The 16,539-nt window shown below is 48.9% G+C and overlaps 5 protein-coding genes across 5 annotated transcripts; 1 reads left to right on the top strand and 4 right to left on the bottom strand.

Annotated features, from left to right (window-relative positions):
* Positions 1 to 1,536: 1,536 nt before the first annotated feature.
* N7503_005798 (aldehyde dehydrogenase) lies at positions 1,537 to 3,245 on the bottom strand (the record flags this gene model as incomplete). The annotated part of the gene is made up of 4 exons (XM_057065345.1): positions 1,537 to 1,681; positions 1,748 to 2,190; positions 2,250 to 2,643; positions 2,791 to 3,245. 4 exons carry the CDS (start codon positions 3,243 to 3,245, stop codon positions 1,537 to 1,539), a joined length of 1,437 nt encoding a protein of 478 aa, XP_056923088.1.
* A 650-nt stretch (positions 3,246 to 3,895) lies between these two features.
* On the bottom strand, positions 3,896 to 4,903 carry N7503_005797 (protoglobin family protein; the record flags this gene model as incomplete). Its single annotated transcript, XM_057065344.1, has 3 exons — positions 3,896 to 4,391; positions 4,449 to 4,722; positions 4,783 to 4,903. The coding sequence occupies 3 exons, from the start codon at positions 4,901 to 4,903 to the stop codon at positions 3,896 to 3,898; spliced, it is 891 nt and encodes a 296-aa protein (XP_056923087.1).
* Positions 4,904 to 6,849: 1,946 nt separating this feature from the next.
* On the bottom strand, positions 6,850 to 9,122 carry N7503_005796 (putative hydrolase; the record flags this gene model as incomplete). Its single annotated transcript, XM_057065343.1, has 8 exons — positions 6,850 to 7,147; positions 7,197 to 7,327; positions 7,376 to 7,516; positions 7,566 to 7,781; positions 7,830 to 8,236; positions 8,286 to 8,470; positions 8,517 to 8,733; positions 8,786 to 9,122. 8 exons carry the CDS (start codon positions 9,120 to 9,122, stop codon positions 6,850 to 6,852), a joined length of 1,932 nt encoding a protein of 643 aa, XP_056923086.1.
* A 1,344-nt stretch (positions 9,123 to 10,466) lies between these two features.
* N7503_005795 (uncharacterized protein) lies at positions 10,467 to 11,251 on the bottom strand (the record flags this gene model as incomplete). Its single annotated transcript, XM_057065342.1, has 2 exons — positions 10,467 to 11,160; positions 11,211 to 11,251. The coding sequence occupies 2 exons, from the start codon at positions 11,249 to 11,251 to the stop codon at positions 10,467 to 10,469; spliced, it is 735 nt and encodes a 244-aa protein (XP_056923085.1).
* Positions 11,252 to 14,309: 3,058 nt separating this feature from the next.
* On the top strand, positions 14,310 to 16,189 carry exg1 (glucan 1,3-beta-glucosidase; the record flags this gene model as incomplete). The annotated part of the gene is made up of 3 exons (XM_057065341.1): positions 14,310 to 14,882; positions 14,954 to 15,336; positions 15,396 to 16,189. Exons 1-3 carry the CDS (start codon positions 14,779 to 14,781, stop codon positions 16,187 to 16,189), a joined length of 1,281 nt encoding a protein of 426 aa, XP_056923084.1. The 5' UTR covers positions 14,310 to 14,778.
* Positions 16,190 to 16,539: the final 350 nt, after the last annotated feature.

Here is a 16,539-nt window from a genome sequence, read left to right as displayed (position 1 = left end):
CCGAGCCAGACTAAAAGGCGACGGCGCGCCACTAACGCCAGGTACCAGGGATCTGTCCAGTATCGTGTCCCCGTGGAAAAGTTTGTCTCCGGAAATAATTTGAGGCACACTGCATGGTGACATGTACATGCACGTACATGCGCACCTGGCTAAGTCCGAGTCCAATCACGGTGATGTGCGCAAAAAAAGTAAACAGAGCACATTTCCCGGAGAATAACCGCAAATGAGACAATCACAAAATCCATCCACTAGCGCCACCGCTTTCCCTCAAGCCAATGATACCCCTCCATGCCCCCCTCAATGCCCCCAAGACCCTGGATTACCCTTGACCCTGAAAGTTGAAAACAAAAACAGTATTCAACGACCAATCCATTCGCACAGACGATCGCGGAAGAAACCCCCACAAACGACGAACCCAAGAACCCATCATAAAGGCTCAAATCGCCGATCCCACTGGTTCATCGGAGACGACGTTAACCATGGAAGGGATCAACCGTTGATCAGGGGTGAGGGGTGAGGAGATTCCAATTAGCGAGGGACAGGGACAGATGACGGTATTGTACTCAGTACCGCCACCAAAACAAAAGCAAAATCTGGGAAATTTGGATTGTCTCAGAGTTTGTCAATGCTGATTCGCTCTTTCTCTGGCTATTTTCCTGTTCCTGAAATGGCGGTGGATCTGTTGTTTTTTGTCTAAACTTTGTTCAACTACGAAGCTTTACTATTGAACCGGATCCATAGAACCTGGTGAACTGAACTCAAAATAGATCCTTTTGCTAGGATTTGTGTTCCTCTTGTTGTGTTCTTTCCATCTAAGTGGATGCTAATCTTAGACGAAATTGTAGGATCCAACGGGACTTCGGATGTCCGGAAGCCTGCCCCGATCGGGACTGACTTCTTTGTTTGATTATCGCAACGCTAGTCCAAGGTTACACTCTCTGCCAAGCCTCATCGGCAACACCGTCCTGGAATCTCGTATAGAAAACGAGGGCATTGAGAAACGCCACGGCCATAGATCTTAAGGAACTGGTTCAGCCGCAGAGATTGGTTGCTGATTTGTGATGTGTTGGGGAACATTTTAGGTCTCGGCCATCATCCGATCAGTGAAAGGGTCCAGTTGCCTTGAAGGATCTGGACCCAATTTACTTGAGGATATGCGAGGCTGCAACGCCCAAAATTAGGCAGCCGGATGTCCGTCACTTCTACTACTGTTGGGTCCATCTACAGCTTACACCTGCAGTATCACATCCCCTCCCTTTCCATCCCCTACAAATCACCACATATCACTCCCAGCCCGGTATAGTAGAAGCCGAAATAATCGTATGATATTTATTTTCACTATGAAATCCAATTGGGTATCCATCCCGGTCACCTAAGCATCAGCACCAGCATCAGCGAGGGACCAGTCCAGTTCACTTCCCACTTCCCCTTCCCAAAGACAGAGCCAAGCCAGCTCAGCGCCCGCTAATCGAATAGAACCGTTACCACCAAATAGCAGCGATGCATCATATCTCGTATCCAGAGCAGGAAACCTGCTTACTCCGTCCAAGTAACAGTCTTAGTCTGCAAGAACTCATCATAACCCCCAATACCACCAAAGCGACCGAAGCCACTGCTCTTCCAACCACCGTGGGGCAACACAGGCTCATCGTGAACGGTCAGTGAGTTGATGTGAACGGCACTGGATATGATCATGTCAGCAGGGGTATTCACAAGTTCGGACTAGAATGTAGAGATCCAAACTTACCCAGACTCGATCTGCTTCGCGACGCGCAATCCGCGGAACAGGTTAGCTGTGAATACGGCAGCTGTCAGGCCGTACTCGGTGTCATTGGCGAGTGCTACGGCTTCCTCCTCGGTGTCAACGACCATCAGCGACACGGTCGGACCGAATGACTCGGTCGCATACAAGTCCATTTCCTTGTTGACGTCCGCGACGATGACGGGCCGCATGTTGGTGCTGATGGCCTCGTTGGCATTGGCGTCGCCGAAGAGAACATTCGCACCGCGAGAGACGGCGTCCGAGACGAGTCGCTTGTTCTTGGCGACTGCAGCGGCGTTGACAAGAACCATGGCGGGCGCTTGTTTGCCGAAGAGCTTCTCAGCTGATTCAGCGAGTTTGACCTTGAATTCGTCGGCGATGCCACGCTGGACTACGATGCGCTCGGTTGACATGCAGATTTGACCGGACTGACGTTCGTTAGTGATGGCCCTAACCAAAACCAATAACAAGGAAATTTCCAACATACGTGCATGAATGATCCAAGCGCACACTTCATCGCTGCCTTATCCAAGTCCGCATCATCCAGAACAACGGCCGATGCCTTGCCACCTAGCTCAAGGAGCACAGGCTTAATGTACTTGCCCGCAGTGGACGCAATAATCGATCCGACCATGGTGCTACCGGTGAAGTTGACCTTGCGCACGGCGGGGTGGGCAATCAGCGATTCGGTCACCGCAGCGGCATCGGAAACCTGGTGGTGAATGACATTCAAACATCCGGCTGGCAAACCAGCTTGGCGGAAGATATCACCCAGAGCCCAGAAGCACTTAGGTGAGAGCTCGGAGCCCTTGAGGACGACTGTGTTGCCAGCTGCGAGGGGTATGGCTACGGCACGGACACCGAGGATGAAAGGTGCGTTCCTGTAATCATGACGGGATCCCGGTCAGCGGCGTGTTACACAACGGATCTCGGCAGGAGAAAATTGACGTCCGAGCCAACATCAAGCCAAGCCAAGATGTCAAACCAGGAATGGAGAATGAGAACAGAGAGAAAAAATGCAATCTTACCAGGGCGCAATTGACAGGATCACACCATATGGCTGCTTGAAGACCATCGCGCCTTCCCCCTCCCGAGTGATATTGGGCACAATACCCTCGATAGTCGCGATGCGACCCGCAAAGTCCTTAATGAAGCCAACGCCCAGGTTAAAGGTGTGTTCACAGAAGGGCCGGCCCGCGCCGGTTTCCTCGCGCTGGTAGGCGATCAGCTCCTCCTTGCGTGATTCCATGATCTCCGCAGCCCGCTGCAAGATGTCGCGTCGATCATACGCCTGCGTCTTAGCCCAGGCTGGGAAAGCAGCTTGCGCGGCATCAACAGCGCGACGCGCATCATCAACCGAGGCACCCGCACAGTAGCCGGACAGCTCTCCAGTAGCAGGTGCAGTGACCTCGAACTTGATGTCGGTGACAACCGACTCACCGTTAATGATGAGTGGCGTCACATTGGAAGCTGTACCAGACATGATGAATTGTGGAGTCGGGGTTGTTGTGAATACGAGGGATAGTCGAACGCCCCTTTTTCTGTCCGGGGGACAAGAGTTTAAAAGCAATTGAGGGTTCGTGCTACAATAGTGGTTCAATTGTCTAGGCAGGGTAGATCTTGCCGGATCGAGTGTGGAGGTGGAGGGGTGTTGTGGAGCAATGACAGCTTAGACAATCAATAGCCCACTGAATTCGATAATCCGGAAATCGAGGTTTATCTCCGTCGACACAGTCTTCTGGAAATCCGATAAGGCCGTCGGATATATATCTGGTTCGATGGGAGCCACGGATTTGAATGGATATATGGGGCCCGAATTGCCTTCAGAGTGAACCGAGTGGGGGTCACGTCCCGAGAGTCAAAAAAATAAGTGGACAAGCTTAGTTAAGCGCGACCAAAGACGCCGGAAGAGTTCCGCTGGGAATGCAAGTGCGCCTTGAAATGAATACTAGAAGGGAAGAAAGGAAGAAAGGTTGAAGAGAAATAAATTTCATTCGAGTTCAATTCTGATGAATCAATTCTGCAGAAAGAGAACAAATAAAAAGCAAACACCGCCAAATGCATCATGTTCCTAGCGCCCCAAATTCCCAATCCCGCACCAGAAATGCCAATGCTTTAAATACCTCAAACTCCTCAATGCCAAATCTTGGTCTCAGTCGAAGAGTTATTCTTCGCGAAATCTGCAAAAGGACATGCTGAGGTTTTTGTCACTCCCTCGGGTGTCCGCGACGGTCCAGTTGTGTGAGTAGAGTGGGCGCCACTGAAAGTGGACGGCGCCACACTACTAGCGATACTAGATTGGTCATCATCGATGGAGCTTTCCGAACTACTGCCAAGAATGCGCTTCCCGCTTAAATATCCCTCCTTATTGCCAGAGCCAAAGCTGTAGATGGAGATCTCGTCGGCGTATTCCTCGCCGTCGCGGAGGTGCCATTTGGCGAAGAGGTCATTTTGAATCCAAATGATCTTATTGATTGCGCGGATGAGGCCGAGTTTGCGGCGGTTGGAGAGTTGGGGGTGGCACATGAGGGCTTCGGTGAAGATGTCTTGGATGTAGCCTAGGCAGGCGCCGAGGTGAATGTATTCGATGTTGAGGGGGGCTAGGCGTTCTTGACCAGAATGCATTTGGCTGGAAGTCGTGTTAGTGGCGTTTGATAGAGGGGTAAGTCGGATTGGTAGCACTCACCCGACTTTGTTTAGGTATCGCCAGAAATCCATGCTGGTAGGGTCCTGGCACAGCTTGATGAGGTACCAGCGCAAGAACATCTTGCGCCGTTGGATTTGTGGGGTTTCCTCGGTGAGGTAGTCGTCCTCTGGGTCTTCTTCGCTGGCGGTGGTGCGGGTGTGGAAGGCACGCGACGTGATGTCAAATTTTAAAAGCTTTTTATAGACCAGGTTGACGACGGCGGGGATAAGTTGCTTGAGGTATTTGGCTCCGCTTGTGAGGTGTTCGACATCCTCTATAGAAGAAGTGGATTAGCATTTGTATAGGAAGTACGAAGTATGAAGAGTATACATACCAGAGGTCCACTCAAGGAAGGCATGTAGATACTTAATGCGCTCTTCCAAGCTGACGTATAATGATTTGCGGTCAATATGTTCCGGCTCAAAGCCAAAGTCCACCCCATAATCGCAAGGCATGATGATGGTATGAAAAGGATGACTCAATTCGGTTCAGTTGAGTAAAGTTCAAGGTACTTCTCTACCAGAAAGAAGTCAGATTGTAATGAAAGAAAAAACTGGGGCTCCTCGTGGCATCCGCATGGCCAGGACAACCAGATCTTTTATACCTTCCAACGGACAAACCATCCGATCAGACCCTCAGTCGACATCACGATTGACGATCCCAAAAAGGGGCCCCAGCAAGTTTGAAAAAAAAAAAAAGTGGAGCGGGCCTTTAACCAAGAAAAGCGAAAAGACCCGATTTGAGACGACTACTCATCTCCAGATGGAGGTCAGCTAGATGCATGCGTTGTCGAATCAGATAATGGGAAAATTCCCGGCAAAAGTACCCAGCCACAAACAAGGCTTCAGTAGGTATGGCCTGATCCCTGCAATCTCCTGCACCTCTCCACTGGCATTACGGCGTCAAAACTATGGACCACCCTCCTGTCATAGTCGAATTTGAAACAAGCCTCCACGTGGGAAATAGGAAACGCGGAGAACCAACAATACTCGTGTCCGGTACAATATCCGCAGCCCATTAGATACGCCCCTCGCTTGAAAACGAAGGCTTCTAGAAGGACTGGAATGTTCCTTCTCAGGGTCAAGAGTTGGGCGTCGAGCTAACACACACCAGCAAGTACTAGTCTTGATCCCAACGAAAATGCAGAACTCAAATCCTGCCGTAGCTCCCGATGCAGCTAAAGCAGGCTTCCAAGTTTGACGTGAAGACGTAGCCGGAGCTCCGCTGTGGTCCCAACGGCTTCCAGCCGAGACAGAATCCACTTAGAGTCGGAGCCGACGGTACGGGGCGCGATGGATTTTTTTTCTCTATGACTATATGCATGGGCGTTTTGCTTTTCCGATGTATCTCTTTCAAGAAAAGATTAACGGGGGCAAAGGGAAAGAAGGTTTAGGTTTGTATGAAACTCGATTACAATAGATTCGAATGACATCAAAACCGTCATCTCCGCTTGGGCCCCTATCAAACCATAGAATGAAAGTTAGATTATTGAAAGTGGCTTCCAGAAAACCGCCGAACGGTTCAACGCGTGTGGGTCCCGCAAATTTGCGAAGACATGCATAAATCGTAGCACTAAATGGACGGGAACGTCGGAGGTAATTTGCATTACTAAATGCTTTAACTGACCTCTACCCGGTGGAACAAATCGATCTATTTTGATCGTGTGATGGCGTGGCCTGATTTGCGATCCTGGTGGACTCGAGTGGAGGCTAATTGCCTGATCAAAATGGATGATTTCCGGTTGGACGCGATTACGGACACGGAGCGAGAAAAAATTTTACATCCAAAAAGGGGGGAAAATAAAGGGGCACCGATCTCGCAGCTGCCGGACATGATGGACCAGTGTCGAGAGGTTTTTTTTCCCTTCTTTTCTCTTAGTTCGTGGATACATCATTATTGTTTTCCTATTGATGTCATGTTTTGACCCTTGGTAATAAACCTGAGACGCGCCACGGCCGTTTTTAAACAGCCGCGTTAGACGATCAGCAATGCCTGTGTTGATCACTTCGAAAAACGCGGTCTAGACGCTCGGCTTCCTTATTATGAGGGTTGTTTCATCTTTTCCCCGCGTTCTCTGACACACCGGAGGCGCTATGATCCTAGGATTGCCACGCCAAATAATCTAATTGACTTTGTGAAGAATATGACAGCTGCAGCCCGCATATGGCTTTCCACATGGCTTAAAAATGCGATAAGATATATCAGAAAGTCAATTTTGAATCCACGGATGTGATCAGTCTTCCAAATCTACAAATTACTATAACTCATACACGTGGATGTATCTATCCCAATATGGGAGTTGCCGAGCTTGTTTTGGGTCTGAGGAAACTTTAATTCGATTGGTAATAGATGAGCTATTATGGATACCGTCTCGTGGAGCTCGGCTAAGCAATTGCCCCGCTCACGAAGACATGGTACCGTTACTTCGTGCCGCTGCTGCATCATACAGACCCTGGATGTCGGCTTTCCACTGGTCTTCGTCAACTCGAGATAAGCGTCGGTCATAGGTCATGAGTCCGTTGACCTCGCCTTCTACGTCGGTGGTCTGGGTCCAGACCCCACCGCTGCACGAGAAAAGGCGCACCTGGTCCTGCAATTCGCTGAGGAGGAGGTGACTCCGGTAGTTCCAGGCGTCGAGAGTAATATCAATCTCATAGGTCTGATTGATGGTGTTGATTGCGTTTTGGTTGTTCCAGAGACTGAAAATGTGAGCAGAGGTTTCAGCTAGAGATTACCAGGGTGACTCACTGCTCAATGGAGACGTTGTTGCCTATTCCGCCAAATTCTCCTTGGAAGCCGATCCGGGTGTCGTCGTAAGGGCTGGAGGAGGTGGAGTAAAATGGGGTTCCACATTGCGGGTTGGCGTAATGGTGATTATCCTGTTAGAGTAAGCGAAGACCATTAGATTTTCACAGGGCTTGCCTTACACTAAAGTCTCCTGCTCCATGGTCGTACCAACCGGTTGTCGAATCCACTAGCCGTGTCGGATCCAGCTGTCTGACTCGGTCGGTCAACTCGAATTCAGGATAGTAGTCAGTCAGCTGCCCCCAGCCTTCATTGTAGATTATCTAAAACCCATCAGCGTTGAAAGAGGAAAGAAGTTCGGCTTTGACATACCCAAGTTGCAATACTGGGGAAACTCTTGTGCTGATTCACCAAGACCTCCAACTGCCGCGAGAATTCAGCCTGTTGTGCTGCATTAGGCAAAATGGTCTGAGAGGTGCAGTTGGCCAGCGTTCTGCTCTGAATCGGCCGCAAGGCAGGCATGTCCTGAATAACAAGCAGGCCCAGCTCATCACAAGCACGATAGAAAAGCTCAGGCTCGACTTTGATCTACAATTTGTTAATACCAAGCTCTCGAGATTTTGTCGTTGTACTTACATGCTTGCGGACCATGTTGAAGCCGAGACTTTTCAGCATCTGGAGATCATAGACCATGGCCTCTTTGGTAGGTGCTGTGTAGATTCCATCGGGCCAGAAGCCTTGGTCGAGGGTGCCGAACATGAATATGAACTCGCCGTTCAACAACGGCCGAACGACACCATCGACAGTGCCCTTGGAGATAGTACGGAATCCTGTATAGCTTTGGACCTGATCTTTGCCCAATGTGACCGTGATATTATACAGATTAGGTGAGCTTGGGGACCACAGCTTTGGGGAGTCGACCTTGAATTGGAATGGCTGGTTCGTTGGACCTCTGTGAGTTGCAACAACATTCTCGCCATCATGCACGACAACTTGAACAGTCGTGGCGACATTGGCAGAGGAAGTATGCACGGTCATATTGACTGGACGCTGTTAACAATCGGATATGAGCCTAGAAGGTGGATGGCATACCTTGGCCTTCCATGTTTCCATCAATGTCGAGTCCCGAGACATGATTTTGTGGCGCAGCCTCAATCCAGACGCTTTGCCAAATTCCACTACAAGGCGTGTAGAAGATATGACTGGGTCTGTGAGTCTGCTTTCCAATAGGAATCACATAATCACCATCGTCTGTGGGATCGTGCACAAAGACAAGACTAAACCAAGTCAGTTTCATTCAAATTGAGTTCCGATGCTACTAACAGTTCATTTTGTTGTCCCGGCTTCAGGAACGAGGTAACATCCAGAGTGAAACGGAAATATCCACCGCGATGAAAGCCTGCTTTTTGTCCATTGACAAAAACCGTGGCTTCATAGTCCACCGCTCCAAAATTGAGCAAGACACTCTGACCATGCCAGTTTGTTGGCACCTTGAATGAGGTTGAGAACCACGAGTATATCATATACTCACCCTGAACTCCTGCAAAGATTTGTTAGCTTCATCAAGCTAAGGTCAATATTGAGAAACACACCTGACAAACCACTCTCCAAACAAGAAGGAATGAGAACATCCTGTGCAAGATCTTGTCCAAAAGGTGGATTCTGAACAGCAGCGAGACTAGATGCATTCTGATATTGCCATACACCATTCAAGTTCTGCCACTGAGATCGCTGCATCTGTGGTCGTGGATACTCAGGCCACGGATCAGTGCCCACTTTGTCCGTCCAGGGGGTTGTCAATGGTGGCTCCTTGAGAGCATACCCAGCGGCGCGTGCTTGCTTGGCTGAGGAAGCTTTATCATGACTCCCCGGCCGGGCAAGACTAGTGCCAGCGAGCAGGGAGATTATGGCACTCCGCAGAAAATGCATCTTTACAGGCAACTGAATTGGCCTGGAACGTGTGGGACTGGATGAGGGCCACAATGGTATCTACACAACAGGGAACAGCCACATCGGCGAATATGCTTGGCTTTATGTACACTAATAACGGACTCGACAGGGCCGAAACACCGAGCTATTTGACCATTCTTGCTGTGGTCTAGTGGGAAAGGCAAAAGAGGGCCCCAAGACCCCTAAGAGATGCAGGTCAGCTTTGACTAGTACACTTGCCAGACACCGCCCAGTCTTGCTGAAGTATGATCTCCACATAGGGTCGGCAATCCCCGCAGGGAGGGCGCACAGGGGCAACTTATTATAATCTGGGCAAGAAACAGCCAAGGTACCCTGGAATGGGCCGATGCCAGGGAGCTTCCGCTTGGCGTACTTGAGGGTGAAGCAGACATCCTGACTATAGAGTGACCATCAGATCTGTAGGTTCAGAAAGCTACGATGAATTCTTGCGAGGATATATATGTTGGCATGAAAAGCGATGTTTTTTTGTTTTAATCGAATCGATCATCCCAGACCAGTGGGATTAGTTTTTGAACCGGATTTCGGTCTTTGTTGGTTGCATGCGTTGTGGAGAATTATCGGGGCGATCACGGCTGAGAGCACTGAACTTGCATGTCGTGACAAGGCCTCGATCCTACAGAGACAACACATAAGTAGCTCAAACAGGGAACAACCAAGCTTGACTGGCATTTTGCCGAGCCCATGGCTCTCGGCATCTGTATAAGCTGTATGACTGATGGATCGTGCGTACAACTCCTTGCAGCCGCACGGATCCTGTCCCTGAGACCCTAAGACCCTGAGTCCGCTCCGAAGAACCGGAATTTCCCCAAACCAAACAACTAAAAGAATAAATGGACAGCGCACCATGCGCATGTCGTACTTCGAGGTATCATCGAGTTATAAAAGCGCCCGAGCACCGAGATTAAGAATCCGAAGGCTGACTCTTCCCCCCTCATTCGGACTTGGCGTGACGATCGGTCCTGTGCGATTGGGTGTTAGCGATGTGGCTCCGCAGTTCCGCTGGCACTCGGGTAATTTCCTTTTCTGTACCGGAGCTCTATATCTCCATGTTCTTTTCCCCGCGTGGGGTATTGGGGGCTCCGTGCGGGGGAGTTAGAGAAGGAAAATTCTCAGTGTTCTGTTTCGACTGATATGTGAGAGAAAGAAAAAATCTTCATGGTCGATAGTGAGCTCACATAAGATGGAAAGAAGAATAAATTGGCCCTTGATCAATTGCGAAGCTGTATAAGGCTAAAAGAGAGAAAAAAGAGAAATAAGAATATTCATTGTCGATCCAGGAGGAAGGAAAACAAAATGACCGCACTATCGATGGTACCGACTCCCATCCTTTGCAAACAGTACTCCTCGGGTAGAGTCGAAAGGATCTTCGAAATTGATCGCGCCTTTTCCATAGGTGGCATCCTTGAGAGTGTTTTGAACCGTGCAAAGAAGATCAGCAGCGAAGTTGTCAACCTCTCTAATCTCATTCTCGAATTTGAAGTTTGTTGGCCCGAGGAAGTCGCGGACACACGCTTTGACCATTAAATTTCGCACCGGATTTCCAAGGGGAAGACGCATCGCTGAGCCGATATGCTCCTTGGTAACGTAGCGCAACTGCGAGTAAGAAATATTCTGTACCGCGTCGCATCGTGAACATCGGATAACGTGCGAGAGACTGTGTCTGATCAAGTCGAAAAGCCCTTCAGAAACCATGCACATATCAGCGAATCTCGCAAACTCAATCAGAGCCGAGATCTGCTCCTCAGTTTTTGCTGTATTATAATCGATTCTGCCCAAGTATATCCATTCAATGAGCATACTGAAGCTGTGGACCGAGACAACGCCCTCGATTTCCTGAATCGTTACTGCATTCTTTGTCGTCTCCTTGAATTTGCCTTTGAACATTGCGGCGAAGTAGGGTGATTTTTCACATAGCATTTCTTCCGAAACTTCATGCACCTGAGGTGAGGACCCGATTTTGATCTTGACGGTAGGCCCGCTGATTCTGTGAAGATGGCTATATTCGAGTTAGGAATCCGGATTGGAAAATGAGGTTGGAATTCTTACGATAGGAAATCTGTCGACGACGGAAAGTTGAAAGAGTTCATGGCGGCTGCACTGGACATCATGAAATCCCTATCATGAAAGCCTTGATTCGACGAAGAGATGAATGGTGTGAAGTAGGTCAGGTGAGGTGAGATGGTTGGAAGAGGATTGTAGGCAGGTAAGATCTGAAAAGTGTGAGAAGAAGGCGAAGATTTGAACGCTCGATCTTGGTAATAAAGATCTCGAAAGGAGCTTGATTTCAAAAACAAAGAAGTATATATCTAATTATCTCATGCTGCATGTCTGGTTGAGATAAGGAGTTGCTCTAATTACATGTAGTATTAACACACGAGGGCTAACTCCAGCTGACTATGACTGCATCAGACACCTAGGTATTCAAGGGCGCATTAAACAAGTCCATAGTAGGCAGACTCATTGATATGATCTGTGTTAAGAGGCATGTTGTAATGTTATTATCGAGGATCGAGAGAGGAGAGTCATGTGACTTATAGAGTGAGAATACACCGTCCACACGGCGGTGACATAAAATGGGCAATTCAATTGTAAGAATATTAGGTCATCATCATGGGTTTCCCAGATGAGTCATCGCAGGACTCATCCCTTGCGTCGTTTGATTGGCTGACGTAAACGAGACTAGCACTAGCGCGGTCGCGCAGGGTATAAATATCTTCTCCCTCTCTCCCCCATTTCCTCTTTTCTTTTTCTTTTCCAGCTCTCTTTGCCAATTGGCTTAGATCAAGTGTAGTATCTGTTCTTTTCAGTTTAATCTCTGAAAGTTTCCTACGGGAAACACTTTGATTATTCTCATTTTTGGACCTCGCGACCGACCTCTGTGCTTGCGCATGTCGGACGCACTGTGTCATCGGGCTCACACTACCCCCGATCGACGCGAATCCTTTTTTCATCAAATGTGTCGGCTTGCCCGATCGCTTGGAGAAGAAATGGTTTCTTTTTCGTATTTTCGCAATCTCTTCCATTCATGTGTACAAAGTCTTGTGTTGTTCGTTTACCCTCAGAATCCCACAACACATTACTTTCGCGTCCCCTCCAGCACCGGTGTTCACCCCCAAGCACACCAGTGAAATTTTCGCCCAGGCACTCGCAAGCAGCCAGCTGCTTGTTCCCCTGCCAAAGACCCTCTTGCCAAGGTGCAACTTCAGAGTGAACCACGAAATGCCTCTGGCCATCCTTGATGCTCACGCAAGGTACCTGTCGCTTTCACAAAGCTTGAGCAGTCCTATCAACACCATGACGTGTAACATAGTTCAAATACAGCGACGAATATGACCTGCAAAATTGCTTAATTTGTTCATAGTCAGAGGTTCCTGCCAGAGCCTGCTATTGTCATTTCCAGGTGAAATACCAAGATGTCGCTGGAACTCGAGTTCTTTCCAATTACTCCATACAACACTCTCATAGGATCGTCCCACAAAAGAAAGCGGGACTGGATAAAAAGATAATAGAGTATCTCTACACACCGGATTATGTATGAGTTGAGGAATTGTGAATTTGCAGCTGATGACAGTTTGTTTGACGCCGTGGCTACTAACAACAGGACAAGCACGAATACCGACGAATGTCCTCTTTCTCACGCGGCGGATTCAGAAATGAATCTTGATAATCGAACGCCTGAGGACCTAGTGGACGGTCCAGGGCTGTCAATCAAGGCCCTGTCATTTCAAATGTCTATGTATTCCCTTGCAGATCGACCATCCACTAAGGGGTTGAAGACTCTGTGGAAGGACCAAAGGTCAGCAGGAGCTAGCGGATCGATTGGTAACCACCTTGTTTCTGCAGGCTGTCGTTGAGATATACAAATCAACCCAAGCAAGTGGCCGAGGTCTACGAGACCTGGCAGTGGAAATGACGCTGGATCATCTTACTGAATTGAGAACGAGCAACGAAAAAGGGCATCTCCTTTTTTCAGACAGCCTGGCAAATTTGTCCCAAAATTCTCCTCAGACTTACTCATTGCATTGATGAACCAAAAATTTCTTTCCTCCTTGCATCCTCCGAGCCGTTTACTGTAACTCCCTCAATGCTGACATTCATACATTCCCTACCAATTGAAACTTCGTCCAGCTCAGAAGTGGAGTAATGTAGGACACGTGCATTCCTAATCACCGGACCTGCATTCCCAGCCCGCATTCCTTGCGATCTTAGCGTCACAAACAAGATCGCAAATTCCTACGCTGCAGTCTCTTCCGTGAACTCCTGTCAGGCTACCCCAGGGCGGGAATGCAAGCCATCAGATCGATCATATACAGCGTCATTATCCTCGGGGCAAGGTCACGATTTCAACTCCTGTTTAAAACCTCAAATTATGCGTCACAAAACCTCCAACACGTGGTCAGGGCCGCCGGGAACGGAAATACAGCCCTGTGGAAGTATCCGAGTCACCCATCGGCTCGACCTACACAATGGCCTTGTTCTCAGATGGTTTGGTGGCTCAGTAGCTCAGTAGCTCAGAGCAGAAGTAATATAGTCATGTCGAACGCCGCATTGAAAATATGCAGCTTGGGGATACGTGCGGACCTACATGTTGAGTAACTAATAAAAGTACATTTGTACAACCGTCCACCCCCCGAAACCAAGCCAATAAGTCCTAGTATACCACCCTTGAAATCAAGTCCAATGGAACCTGTCAAGAAGAGCTTCCATTCACATTCTTCGGGGAAATCGCACGTGGTCCGATCTCCATTGGGGCGCGGTCTTTCCTCTTACCGCAACCGGCTGCGCTCGTCTGTAAGATTTCACAGAGGATCATCATGACGTGAACCTGATGATCTTGACTAGACGAACGTGCAATGTGTCAGAATTGGCCCGTATTACGATAATAGATGCCGACTTTTGCTAAGGCATAATAGTGTTTCTGTTAGAGCGCTGGAGTATGGTACTATGTAATCGAAGTTAGGAGCCCCAAAAGCGACCTCAGGAGTGGGGAGCGCCTGCCTACTAAGATGAACGCGCAACTGTAACAGCAACAGCAGCACCCAAATTTAATCGAACAATGCCTTTCTTCCGACCCACCTTTCTCTCCACCAAGACCTGTTGTGACCTGCCCCATTTCCTTGCTGACGGTGACTGAGCTCTCACAAGATCCAACTCTGTGAGGATGAACACACCTGTCAGATTTTAAATCCCCACCAGAAGAGCTAATAAGTGACCGGAGTGAGCTAGACTGCTGTCACCCAAGCCCAGTTTGAAGGCCATTGTCCCATTTATCAACCCCAGACCCCGCAATCCTGGGACCCGCTGTTGTCTGTTTTCGGCCAGACCAAACCTATACCGGAAGCTGTCAAAGACCTGGAAAACGTTAACAATTGCTGCGTCAAGAAAAGATCTACAAACAAACACTCGAAGGTGCGTCGTGTGCCTTATCCAAAGCCCTCAAAATTTCCGTTCCCAGGCTGTCGGGCTGCATCCGGTCACCACCAAGCACAAATATCGACATGGAATTTACTTATAGCAGCCGATCTCCATGCCCTTTGACACATTTCTCATTTCATTTCATTCCTGAAGCCCAGCCACCTGGATTCTAGATTAACTTTATTAAAGGAACTTCAGAATGTCTGTATCAAAGAAGACCCTCGTGCTGGCCTTTTTGGCTGCACTGGGCGAAGCCTCTAAACTCGGCCACGCCACCAGGATGAGCCAGGCCGCTATGGAAGTGTGAGTGTTGATAATCCCAGATCTAGTATATGCTAGCATTATGATCTCCTTTGGCTGATATGTCTTGACAGGAGCCCTCTCTTTGGCTACGGTACCGATACAAAGGTCCGTGGTGTCAATCTCGGTGGTTGGTTGGTTTTGGAGCCTTGGATTACTCCTTCAATCTTTGATCAAGTCGGAGACGCTGCCGTCGATGAGTGGTCTCTCTGCACCGTCCTCGGTACGGAACAGTGCCGCACTCTTCTGTCGCAGCACTGGAGCACCTTCATCACCCAGGATGATTTCAATCAGATCGCAGCCACGGGTATGAACCATGTTCGAATTCCAGTCGGCTACTGGGCTTTGGAGCACTTGGATGGCGACCCATACGCCGATGGCCAGCTGGAGTACCTTGACCTTGCCGTCACCTGGGCTCGTGCTGCCGGTATCAAGATCATGGTTGATCTTCACGGCGGTAAGTGAATCAAATTTAATCGTCTCAATTGTGGATAGTAAATGCTAATTTTCCAAAAGCCCCTGGATCCCAGAATGGATTTGATAACAGTGGCAAGCGAGGCTCTATTGGATGGCAACAAACCCCCAACAATGTGGTCAACACTAAGTCTGCTCTGCAAGCGCTGGCTAAGCGGTACCAAGGTGATACCGATGTCGTCACCGCCATCGAGGCTCTTAATGAGCCCAGCATCCCCGGTGGCGTCAACGAGGATGGCCTGAAGCAATACTACTATGACTCATGGGGTGTTGTCCGTGAGTCTAGCCAAGATACCACTGTGGTTCTTCACGATGGATTCATGCCTACCGAATCCTGGAACGGATTCATGAGCGTGGACACTGGTGTCTGGTATGTCATGATGGATACTCACCACTACGAGGTCTTTGATGAAAGCCTGCTTGCCATGGACGCCAAGAGCCACGCCAATAACGTCTGCAACTTCGTCGACCAGCACGTCTTGCACTCTGACAAGTGGACCATCGTTGGTGAATGGACTGGAGCCATGACTGATTGTGCTAAGTACCTGAATGGCAAGGGTGTTGGTGCCCGCTATGACGGATCCTACCAGGGCAGCAGCATGAACGGTAGCTGTGCTGGCAAGTCTACTGGAACCGTGGCAGCTCTCCCCCAGGCTGATCGTGACAACCTGCGCCAGTTTATTGAGGCCCAGCTTGAGGCCTTTGAGAAAGGAGACGGCTGGATTTACTGGACCTGGAAGACTGAGGGTGCCCCCGAGTGGGACATGCAGCAACAGATTGCAGGAGGAGTCTTCCCCAACCCTGTCACCAGCCGCCAGTTCCCTAGCCAGTGTTAGTGGTGATGCATGTGTGTGATTCATGTTTTTTATTCCTTGTTTCAAGCTGGGGGTCTATTATTTGTTGCTAGGTTTTCATTATTGGGGTTCTTTTTCAATTGGCTGCTGGACTCTGGGAGTTTGCATGGTGCAAGCTAATCAGCCTATAGGTGTTATGGTGTATGTTTAGGATTCAACTGGATTGGCCAGTCTTTTCACAAATCCATTGCTTTTTTCTCTTCAAATCCTTCCCAACTATTAATCAGCTATACGAGGAATCCTTATGGAAGTACTGCATATATTAAAAGGAGAAGCGCAATGCAATTCAGTAAAATAGTCAAACTATGAATTGTATAGATTGGGTATGTTGC

Source organism: Penicillium pulvis, assembly GCF_028828015.1.
Source record: "Penicillium pulvis strain IBT 33274 chromosome Unknown contig_23_segment0_segment0, whole genome shotgun sequence".
NCBI classification, from domain to species: Eukaryota; Fungi; Ascomycota; class Eurotiomycetes; order Eurotiales; family Aspergillaceae; genus Penicillium; species Penicillium pulvis.
The sequence above is the reverse complement of the archived record's forward strand: the minus strand, read 5'-3'. Positions and strand labels throughout refer to the sequence as shown.